The following is an 11,964-nucleotide window of genomic DNA, read 5'->3' as shown; positions in this document are numbered from 1 at the left end:
TGTGGTGCCCTTTTTGTGTAAATGGGCTTGCTTATGGGTGTGCTTCTGTCTCTTGTGGGGCTTTGCTGGGTGGGACTTTTGGAGGGTGATTTTTCTGGTGGGTGTTGAAGCAATGTTTTGGAGGTTCTGGGGAAATTTGGGGGGCATGTTAAGAGTTTTGGGGTGTTTGAAAGCTGTTTTGGGTGCTGTGGAAATTTTGTTGGATAATGTTTGGGGGCATTTAAAGGAGTTTGGAAGTCTGTTGTAAGGAGTGGGGATATTGGAGCTGATGTAATGAGTTTTGAATGTTTTTTGGGGGGGAGCAGTGAGGAGTTTGGGATGTTTGGGGGGCTTCAGTTAGGAGTTTGGAGCAATTTGGAGGGTGCTATGGGGAATTTGGGGTAGTGTAGTGGCAGTTTGGAGTGTTTTGGAGATGCTGAGGGAAGTTTGAAGACTTGGAGAATGCTTTTGGAATAGTAAGGCATATTGTGTTCTGGAGTGCTGTGGGGTGTTTTGGGGGCGCTGTGTGTGTGGGGGGCTCTGGAGAGTTTGGGGAGTATGAGGTCTTTGGGGTGCTGTGTGGGATTAGGGGGGCTCTGGAGAGTTTTGCAGAAGGCTGGGGTATTTTGGGGGTGCGGTGGGGAATTTATAGTGTTTTGGGGGTGTTGTTCTGGGGAATTTAGGGGTACTGCGGGGTTTGGGGGAAGCTGAGTGGGATCACCCGTGACACCCCCACACCAGGAATTGGGCAGCGCCAGCAGGCTGAGACGATGCTCTGTTAACCCAGCCCCTGGCTCTCCCCTCCCTGTAGTTGCAATCCCGAACGCGGCCGGCCTGGTTTGTCTCAAGCGGCGGCCCGTCCCCGCGGTGCATTGTGGGCTGTAGCAATATGGCCGCCTCCTTGGTGTGCTGCTGAGGAGAGTTTAATTCTCCGGCGCTGCAGGCCGGTTCCCCTCCCACGGGGGCGGAAGCCAGCCCAGCCGCCAGGGCCGGTGTGTGTGAGGAGGAGCCGGGGGAGGGCACGATGGGCCGAGCTCGGCGCCTGCCGCAGCAGCCGGGGAGCGTGCACTGCCCGCGAGGCTAGAGGCCCGGTCCCCCTCCCCCTGAGTGCTTCTAGCGACACCTCAGCCCTCCCCGGGGCCGAGGAGAAGCCGCCTTCCTCAGAGCCCGGCCGGGGCTGCTGTCCGCAGGCGCCCCCGAGGAGGAGACTCGCCGGCGCTGAGCCCCCCTGCAGACACCTGGGACGGGGCCCGCTGTCCCCCCGTACCTGGGAAAGGGACACGCAGAGCACCGCCTCGAACACCCGCCTCCTGGGCTAGGGAGCGCACCGGCCCCTTCCTCTCCCCGGTGTGTGCGGGGCTGGAGATTGCTGAGCACCCTTCTCCCCCGATGGAGTCTGAGATGCTGCAGTCCCCTCTCCTGGGGCTCGGGGAGGAGGATGAGGCAGACCTGACTGACTGGAACTTGCCTCTGGCCTTCATGAAGAAGCGGCACTGTGAGAAGATCGAGGGCTCCAAGTCTCTGGCCCAGAGCTGGAGGATGAAGGACCGGGTAATGCTCTGGGGCAGAGGTTTTTGTGGGGGAGAAGGGGAAGGATAGGAGGAGGTTCTGGTTTTAGTCCAGGGTCTGCAGCATGCTTTTGGATGCATCACTGAGTTTATTTGTTCCCCGTAGTCAGGTTTGGTGTCCCATGCACTTCTTGCACTACTACAGTGGAAGTGAACATATTAACAGATTATGACTGTTGGTTACAGTTCCTAATTATAAGCATTTTAAATAGCCGCATTGAGTTTCTTTGAAACTAGTGCTCTCCTGACAAAGTAATGGAATTAATGACGTCCTAAAATGTACTTCTCTGGATCAGGTTAGTGGCAGGGGTGGCCAACCTATGGCTCTGGAGCCACATGCGGCTCTTCAGAAGTTAATATGTGGCTCCTTGTATAGGCATTGACTCTGGGGCTGGAGCTACAGGTGCCAACTTTCCAATGTGCTGGTGGGTGCTGGGTGCTCACTGCTCAACCCCTGGCTCTGCCACAGGCCCTGCCCCCTCCCCACCCCTTCCTGCCCCCTCCCCTGAGCCTGCTGTGCCCTTGCTCCCCCCCCCCATGTCAGGGAACAGCTGATCAGGAAGTGCGCGGAGGGAGGGGGAGGGCTGATCAGGTGAGCGGGAGGTGCTAGGGGTGGGGGAGCTGATGGGGGGGCTGCTGATGTATTACTGTGGCTCTTTGGCAACGTACATTGGTAAATTCTGGCTCCTTCTTAGGCTCAGGTTGGCCACTCCTGAGTTAATGGTGTGGGCAGACAGTACAGTAAATTGAGACATTATATTTTGTGAAGTTGTCCTGTGGGGGGGAGGGTTTAGTCCCTCTTTGGGATGTTGCATGGAATATATGAGTAATGCATTCTTACCAGAACAGTATTAGGATCATAATATTTTTGAGATGGAAAATGCCTATTTGATCCTCAAACATGTTTACCTGCCAAGCAGGATATTCTCTCCTGACCAAATATCTTTTGAACATTAAACTGATGCTGTACTAAGCTTTGTTACTAAAAGGCAGACCTTTCTGTCAAGCCCATGCAGTCCTTTGTAGCTTGTATGCTGCAGCTAAACTTTTCTGGTTAAATATAAATCACTAAATGTTGGAAGGAAAAGGGTATGTACTTGATCTACTCTCAGAAGCGGCCGTGAGCTATAGAATTTCTGAGATCTTGGGCGTATACTGCTTTTGTGTGTGTCTGTGTATGGACACCTGTTGTGTCTCCAAATCCACAGCTACCTGAAAAATTAAAAAACTAACATTCTCAATTATTATTGTAATCTTGAAAATTGTATTGCAGGAAGCAGTTCTGCATTGGGCCTATAGAGATGGACTGGATGGGACCTAATAGGTCATCTTATTTTTGGTTTTCTTGATACTATGGTAATACAATTGTGATGTCAGAATGTTCCATAATTGTCATGTCATTCTTATTTAATAACCACCCCTTCAAAGGACCTCTCCAAATTTCCACTCACACTTCAAATCTGTGGGAATATTGAGACAATTTATTTAAACATGTTGGTTACAGTAGTGCCTAGGAACAAACCAAGATTGGGGCCCCAACTGTACAAACAGTGTAGTACAATCCCTGCCCTGAATGATTTAGTCTAAATAGACAACATAGACAAAGGGTAGTGGAAAGGAATATAATGTACAAGTAGAATGATCAGAAAGATGGCAGCAGTCATGTTAGTTCCACAATGTTTATGGAGGGGGAAGGGGTGTTAGGGTATTGGCTAAACAGAGAGGGTGCATGGGACAAGAAGGCGAGGAAGGGGGTTGGTGTAGAGTGAAGCTGAGGTAAAGAGACTGGGCAGGAGGAGGTTGGTCTTACTTGCGCTGGTTGGGTGTTTGCTCCAAATCCAGTCAGAACTGTAGAAAATATCCTCTGTTCCTACTTAAACTGTTTCTGTATCTGCTTTGCCTACTTTAGTTTCTGGCTGGCTCCTCCCTGAAGTTTTTTCCCAAAGGCCAGTTGGCTGGTGGGAGGGAGGCACTGCATGGTTCCTATGGTCCATACACAGTTCTGGGTCCAAGGGACATTGTGGGGGTGGATGTAGCCATTTTATCCTCTGGACCTGGTGCAATTTCAGCTGGATCTGAGATGCTGGAGGTTCCAGTTTACATAAGAGACTTCTCTGTGCTTATTAATGACTCCCCTTGCACACTTTTTCTTTTGTACAGCTTGAGTACGTAGCAATGACTACAAATTTATATCTAGGTTTGATAGCCAGCACATTGCTGCAGCAGTGAGCTGGTGAATGTCCTTCAGGCCCCCGGTGAAAGAATGAAGGGAACTCTCAGATATGATGTGCTCCATTGTTTGTGGCTGGTGACCAAAGTCGCATACAGGTGTTTGCCTCATTTTCCATTTAAAGAGGGTTTGTCCATGTCTCCCATGGGATGGCCTGATGCGAGTCAATCCGCACCAGTCTTTCTGACATAAATCAAAACCTGGTGGTTCCTCAGCAGGGTCATTGAAAGCTGTTTGTTTTGAGTGGTTGAAACGCTCCATGTGACTTTCTATCGAGCCTCAGCATCGAAGTTTGGTGTAAGGATCTTGATGCGGTTCCATAGAGGGTTGCAGGATTTTAATCTTGTCTTTGGCAGATTCTGCAGGTCATGGTGCAGTGGGATCTTCGTGTTTGCATTGACATGGTCATTTCATACTAAGAATCAGAGTGTTAACTCATGTCCTGCCCAAACTCTGTTTTTCATGCACAAAAAATTAACTGTAGTTTCAGTTGGATACAGTGTTCTTTATTTCCTGCCCTAAACTGTTGTGTAGTGGTATTGTGAACTATATAACTTGTACAGTTAGTAAAATGTATGAAGTGCTTTGGAATGGAAGATGCTATAAGAAGAATACAGACTCATATGCTTGTCATTCAGCAGTGCTTATATGCTTCTGTTTAACTTACACTTTTATATGAAAAGTCTAATTGGGAAGTAAAATGTCCCAGTGAAGCTATCCAAATTAAAAAAAAAAAAACATTAAAAGCTGTTATAGCCACGTGAAATCCTCAGCACTATGAACCAGAGAGAGAATGAGAGAGTTGTCTTTGAAAACAAACACAAACTAAATGCCTGCTTAATTTGGGCGTTATGATGGAGTGGAGAGTAACTTCTCATTTTTTGAATCCCTTTTCCTTTCTGATCTTTTTTATCCCCACCTTATCCGTGAGTTCTTTATGCCAAAGAAGATTTTTAGGTAAACGGAATTATACTTCTCTCATTTTACAACAAATGTTCTAGAAGTCACTTAAAAAAATAGTACAGTATCAAAGTGAGATTTGTAAAAGCAGCAAAGAATCCTGTGTCACCTTACAGACTAACAGACATATTGGAGCATGAGCTTTCGTGGGTGAATACCCACTTTGTCGGGTGCACAAAAGTGAGATTTGTTTCATTATAAGGATGTGATGATTGTTTCTGGCCCAAATCTTAATCTACTGTAAAAATGCTACTTAAAAATAAACAAAACAAAATACAGATACACTATTCTCCTGATCCTGAAAAATCTTATCAGCTCTTCTAAAGAAGGCTGCATCTTTGACATGTCTCTGCTATGCATGTGGGTTATCATTAATGACAGACAGGTGGTGATGAATTCATGATCATTCAGGTTGCACTTGGTAGTTTGCTGCTTTTGCCTGTGCACTCAGTTCTTATGAGCAGGCAAGGTATGAAAAATACAAGAATCCTGTCTTCCTGCAATGCCTGCAGACAAAATTTTTGTAAGTTTCCTACCTAGTTTTCTCACAAGTTGTCGCAGCGAGACAGTATGACTTGCATATTTCTGTAAACCAAAACACAGCTGGATGATTTTTCTGTGCCTGTCTGCCTTGACGTTCTCTCTTTAATAAAACATTTTTTGCAACTACTAACACTAGAAATATAGTGCAACAGCACCAAGTTATTGTGGGATGAAAATATCTGTTAGTCTAGAATGGGTGGACAGATTAAAGGTATTCTATACACAGTACACTTCTAATTTTGTGACATTTTATATTTGAACAAGCAGAATGTAATATAAAAGGAGGTCTGTACTTGTAGTCTAAGATTTTAGGTTTTTTAATATATATACTTACGTTTCACTACACCCATGTGTGGCTAGACTCAGCAGAGAAGCAAAGGACTAAATGGCCTGTGGAACCTGAACTGTTTTGCACTAGAGGATTTTTTCAAGTCAGAGTTACTGTGTATTAACAGAGCAGTATGTGAAAAGCTTGCATTACTACTGCCCGTGCTGTGGTGTTTGAACTAGAAGACTTTGATTTCTAGTATTGTCAATTGGACACCTTCTATGAGCACTAAATTTAAAACTTGAGAAAAAATGATTTTTTTATAATAAATGCGTATGAATGTCCTTATGGAAAATAGTTTTTAGTCTTCATGATGAAGGCAGAAGTTAGTAGTTTAGCATGTATGATTAAAGATGAAGAGGCCATCAAAATATAAGCAATTACAAAGAGTGGTGATTCCCCAAAGAGTCTCTGAAAGGGCAAGTCCATTTTTAATATTTAATGCTAACCTTCACAAAGTTTGAAAATATTTTTAGTTCGCCTTTTTTTCTGGTCAATTCTGGGTTTGCCCTCCCTCGTATTGTTAAACAAAGCTGGAATTAAGCATGTTGCTGCCACTAAATTAAAAAAAAAACAAGTTATGTAAGCATCTTTAAAGCCCTGCGAACATATGGATATCCACATCAGGACCATGTTTGCAGCCCTCAGATCGGATGCGGATACAAATTTTATATCTGTGCAGGGCTCTAAGCATCTTGTCATACCAAAACGTTTGTAGCCCAGCATCCTCTCTTTTGAGAACACAGTACTGGGAACAGAGTATGTCAGTTAATGCTACAGAGCCAGTAGAGGGAATACACAGTTTTTGATTTTCAGACTGAAGAATTGCAGGTAGGGTTCTTGAAGCTGTCAGAGCCACCTGCTGAGATCTTGGTTTGGCAAAACAATAATGGGACTAACATTCAGGCTAAGATTAGAATCCAAACTGAATCTGGCACAGAATGTAAAGCTCTGCTTGACCCAGCTGAAATCCCACTGTGCATCTTAAATGAGAGAGTAGACAGTTCTGTATGTGTTTTGATTTTTGAACTGAGGTGTATGATGACTGTATCCCTCTACTTGGATTCTCATTGACCACTGTTCTTTTATGAAACTTCTACTTTATCTTCCTCCCCTGCCTGAAAAGTTCTCTTGTCAGGGTTCAGGAATGAGACTGACCTGATCAAGGCTCCTGAAATCCATTCTCATTGATTTATAGTATATGCTCAAAAAAGAGTGGCTCCAAATCCAACTCTGTTTCATCAGGTAATGATATATACCAGGGGTAGGCAACCTATGGCACGCATGCCAAAGGCGACACATGAGCTGATTTTCAGTGGCACTCACACTGACTGGGTCCTGGCCACCGGTCCGGGGGACTCTGCATTTTAATTTAATTTTAAATGAAGCTTCTTAAACATTTAAAAAATCTTATTTACTTTACATACAACAATAGTTTAGTTATGTATTATAGACTTATAGAAAGAGACCTTCTAAAAACATTTAAATATATTACTGGCATGTGAAATCTTAAATTAGAGTGAATAAATGAAGACTTGGCACACCACTTCTGAAAGGTTGCCGACCCCTGATGTATACTATAGTCACAGTGAATGTCTAATTTTATTGAAAACTGTTTCAAAATGGTTACACTAATCGTTGTGGGCCAGATTCTACTATCCTTCCTTATGCCAGGTGGCACACTCCTCCTCACTGAGAGGCCCCATTATTTTCAATGAAGCTTTTCATGGGGTACAGTGCAACTCAGTCTGAGCAAGGCTGGCCCTGTGTGAACGCAACTGCAGAATTATTGTTTATCTTATGTACTATTTCTTTAAATGAAGAAGACAGGAGCAAATCTTGAACCATCAACTTGGGCAGTAAAGTTTTCTGAACCATAAATATCCATAGATTCCAAGGCCAGAAGGGACCATTGTGATAGTCTGACCTCCAGTATAGCGCAGGCCGCAAAACTTTTATTGTTGGTGCATCTACATTGAACTTTGTCACTTGTGTCAAGTGAGCTTTTCTTTGTCTTGGGATCTGTGATGTTTTGTATTGTAGCATATAGATGGGAGTCACTGTGAATCTGATTAACTTTATCAGGTATTCTTTGTACACATCTGCCATTCATATATCTAGCCGCTTTTCCTACTAGAGTATAGAGATATACTATGAACAATTAAAATACTGGACAATTTAATTTAGAAACTATTTTGTTTGTTGTCTTCTGTATTTTCTTTATCTCCCTTTGTTATCCCAAATCCCAGTAACTATTTTTGGTATGTTTTTATTAGATGTCTTCTGCTTCTATTGCTTTTTTCCTACCTGTGGTGTTTGTATCCCCAGCAACCAGCTGTGATCTCACAGATACTTACTATGTTTTCATGTAGTGAATAAACACCAGGAATGGATGTTAAAATCTGGCAGGTGCTTCATTAAAGAGATTGACATTCATTAAACATTCAGTCATCCCCTGCCATTCAGCAAACATAAGTCAGCTCCACCCTGGTATTCTGCACATAGATTAAAACAAAGTATAAACAATTGTAGGTGAATAGAGGGTAAAAAATACTGAACCAGTTCTTATTGCCAGTAACTCTTGCAGCCCATCAAAAATTATCATTAAAGGTTACTGGTTTATCCAGAAAAGCAAGTAACTTTATTTAAATAGAGACCAGACAGGTGTTGTGTAGAACACCTTTTCTGTGTGGGCCATTGTGAGATAGTGGTGTGATGAATGTACAGGAAGATATAGAAACTGTTACAAGCTTAGTAATAGCTCAGGAGTTGTTGGACTTAAGAACCTGCATTAATGAGAGAGAGAATGATGTCTGGAAGCCTGTAGTTATCCCTTTTCTTTTCAAGAGTCACCAAGGAAGTTTAGATTTCAAGGTTGTAGAAGGGATCTTATCTCTAATGTGTTTAGAGCAATGTGTATGAGCGCATATGCATGGGAGTTCTCAGTTTAGAGGGGTTTAAGTGGTGCATACTGAAGGCTCCAATTTTTTTTTTAAAGGTACAGTTTTGTTTGGGAAAAAATTCTAAAGTAGAATTTTCCAAAATTCTTAAGTGCCTTGGAAAGCCAAATCCCATTGGCTTTCAGTGGAGTTCATGCTTTTAAGTCACTTGTTGGAAGCCCATATGAAATTCCGACCCAAAGTCGTTGCTTAATTTTTTAAAGGCCCTACCTGTGCTAACAACAACCTAATATAGCATATAGGACACACACGTGTCTGCCCTCATGACAGGTCCCAATATGCTAATCTGATAGTTCTCTAAGTTTCCTTGAGAGCCACATAATGTTTGCATCTTTCACTTACTTGAAAATGTTTGGATCCATGTAAAAAACAACAATAAAGGAAACAGTATACATACTGTACAGTTGCTGCTTTTTTTCTTAAGAGCAGATTCATTTCAAACAGAAGAGCAAAGTGCACTTGTTATATTTCTGTTTTCATTAAGTAGATCATGAAAATGGAGACCTATTCCAGGAGTAGTATATTAGTATCTGAACTAGTGGAGGTAATACCTATGAGGAGGTGGGGTATCAGAATAACCAGATTATTATGGCATCGGGGTTATAGGTAGAATCTGAGAAATTACAGCTAATCAAAGGGAAACTACCTTTCCAGTGATGTAAGGCACAACTTTCAACTGGTCTCTGAAAGTTCATTTCTGACTATTATAAGTTTAAATAATTAAGATAATAGGTCTTTCCCTACTTCCCTTGGGAGAGAATTTGACTGTCTAGTAGATTTCCCTATTAAGAAGTGTTCCCTGATATTCATCCTGTTTTTTAATTTCATTCCATTGTTCTGTTATGCCTCACATACTACCCTAATAATGTCTTTCCCTCCTTTTGTGTCCTTCAGTGATTCCTGAAAATCCATTCTCTCTCTCTCGTTTTTTTTTTTTTTTTTTTTTTTTTTTTGCTTGCTGTAGCATACCCTCCCTCTATTCTCTCAATTTCGTGTTGCAGCCACATTCATTTCAGCCATGGCTTAGTCTCTTTGGTACCTATTGTGGTGTTTGTTAATCAGTTGAGGGGGCTGGTAGGCAGTCCTTTCCCTAATCTCTCCTCAATCAGACTGCCAGCTTGTTCTCTCCTTTTCACTACAGCTTCCTTTTCTTGCCTGTTTCTGTCTTTGATGGATTGGAAAGCAATGTTTGGCTTCTGCATCATCTTGTGACGCCTTGTCCAAGGGAAGATAAAGATTGATGATTTTTAAAATTTGAATTAATTATAGGTTGATTTTTTTTAAATAACCCTATTTAAAATTAAATTTGAAATTGACCACTTTATATTAAGGCCTAACTTTATTATAATCTATTAAAATAATTTAAATTAAATACAGAAAAACAGTATTAAGCAATATGGGTTTGCTGCTGAAGTTGTTATGAAATCAGCCTACTGAACTGGAGGAAGTCACTGGCTAATCACCTGGAACCAGACTTTGTTGAAGTGCTAAGTGAGCTTTTGATAGCAGTAGCAGGTGCAGAGAGAACATTTTGTTTCAGTGTATTCAACTTGTTCAGTTCAATGACTAGTTCATTCACAGTTGAGAAATAGATTGGGAGTTAAGAAAGTTTATGTTCCTTATCCAATCTATGCATAAAAGCTAGGTGTGAGAGGATGAGACGTGCTAGTGCTAAAACTTGTGTTTCTGGTCACCAGGCACATTATCAGTTCAGTTCACTAGCTAAGGATAATACTTCCTCTGTTTAGTAAATCAGTTGGTTTTAAATGCAGAACATGTGAAGCTTTTTTTCTTATGCACACTTAAATGTAGTTTTATTTAGCTAATCAAATAAGACTCCATTCTGTTTTTGTGCATTTTAGTTGAATTCTAGTTTCCTTCCAAATAAAGCTTGACACAGATAACAATCTAGTGAATATAGTATGAAACGTTCACCATTTTCTAAGATAAAAAGCAAAAAAATAAAAAATGTGAATATATGTAAAGCTATATAATAGTTTAAATAAATGTGTATAGCTATAGTGTATCATCCTGGTTAGCAAAAAGAAGCATCAGTTTAGGGTAAAGTCTATATTTAGTTGGAAATCAATATGTTTTAATGATTACCATCCAAAGAAGATGAGCCTGCCTTCAGGAAAATAACTAACAAATACAAAACAAGATTAAAATTGCTTATTTTAAATTAAGGTTTCCTGCTTGGTGATTGAAATCATGATTCAAATTGGTGATTTAAATGGCTTTGATTTTAAATCAATCTGTCCTGCTTATTTATCCCTCTAAGCAGCCTTATCGGTCCCTATGTATACTGGTCAGGGTTCATAATTTTCCTTTTGGTGGTGACAATGGCAGGCAAGAAGTGGGCTGAAGTTCTGCAAGAATATCTAGGAGAAAGTAATAAAATGTAGTGTATTATCTAATAGCTTTTGAGACTAGGTTACCTGAAATACTTTTTCCTCATGCTGTACTGCTAAAGCTGGAGCTCCCTTGTAAATGGGAGAAGTTTGTTTTCTCTCAGGAGCCTCACATTTGGAATTGGCTCCTATCTCTGGTTCTTCAGAGGCCAGGTCTGTTAGCCTTCAGAGTGTGCTACAAAACCCCTCTTTCCCAAGCAATTGGAAAAGGGAGAATTGAGAGTTGGAGAGGTCTTATTTGTGTTTATCTTCTGGTTTGTGTTTTACACTGCAGTGAGCAGTCTATGAAGAGCTTGAGATAGAAAGCTTGTCTTCTGTAAATAACCAGAATGCACATTAGTTAGGGATGTAGCCAACAGCTATATGAGACAGTCTAATTTATCAGATTTTCGTGGGTAAACAGAAAGCACTTCTAGACCACACTTAAAGAGGTGCTTGTGGATTCTTTCCCATGCCCTCAAATACACATACACATACACAGAGGCTGTTAACCATCATAGTGAATATGGAAGTTGTCTCCTGCAGTCCCAGATCCAGGTCTCTTCGTAGCACCATTTGGCCAGCTAGTGATTTTAATTTTACTATGAGCTGCAGAAAACTATCCCATGAGGGTTTGGGAGTAAGATGGCATTCTTTTTCTTGCTGTATAAGGCTTGATCTCATGGAGGCCTGAAAGGGAAGTTCTTTGGAAGAGACGAATTGGGTAAGAAGGGGAAAGCCTCTGTTTCCTGATTTTTAAGAGTGATCATTGGTAAAAGTAATTAAAATGACTGAACATTGTCACGTTACCCCTTTCATCAAGAAGGCCTGCTTTTGCAGAGGTTTTATTCTTCCTGCTCTGGTTCTATGGAATATGTGTGCCAGCAGAGTGACACTGCTTTCATCTATTGTTTATTTAAAGAATTGTTTTATCAGGAGGAGTTGGAAGTGTGCTTTGAATGTTGAATTAAATCACATAGCTTTGGTAGCAAGTGAGTCATGAAAC

At 41.7% G+C, this 11,964-nt stretch overlaps 1 protein-coding gene across 3 annotated transcripts in view; it reads left to right on the top strand.

Annotated features, from left to right (window-relative positions):
• Window positions 1-859: 859 nt before the first annotated feature.
• RPTOR (regulatory associated protein of MTOR complex 1) overlaps window positions 860-11,964 on the top strand; it is a 296,305-nt gene continuing 285,200 nt past the window's right edge. For all 3 annotated transcript variants that reach the window (XM_050920753.1, XM_050920752.1, XM_050920751.1), the window contains exon 1: window positions 860-1,530. In XM_050920753.1, the coding sequence (XP_050776710.1) occupies window positions 1,369-1,530 (162 nt within the window). In that variant the 5' untranslated portion in view covers window positions 860-1,368. The remainder of the gene's footprint in view (window positions 1,531-11,964) is intronic.

The sequence above is a fragment of the Gopherus flavomarginatus genome, chromosome 12, assembly GCF_025201925.1.
Source record: "Gopherus flavomarginatus isolate rGopFla2 chromosome 12, rGopFla2.mat.asm, whole genome shotgun sequence".
NCBI classification, from domain to species: Eukaryota; Metazoa; Chordata; order Testudines; family Testudinidae; genus Gopherus; species Gopherus flavomarginatus.
This window is presented reverse-complemented; position numbering and strand designations above follow the sequence as displayed.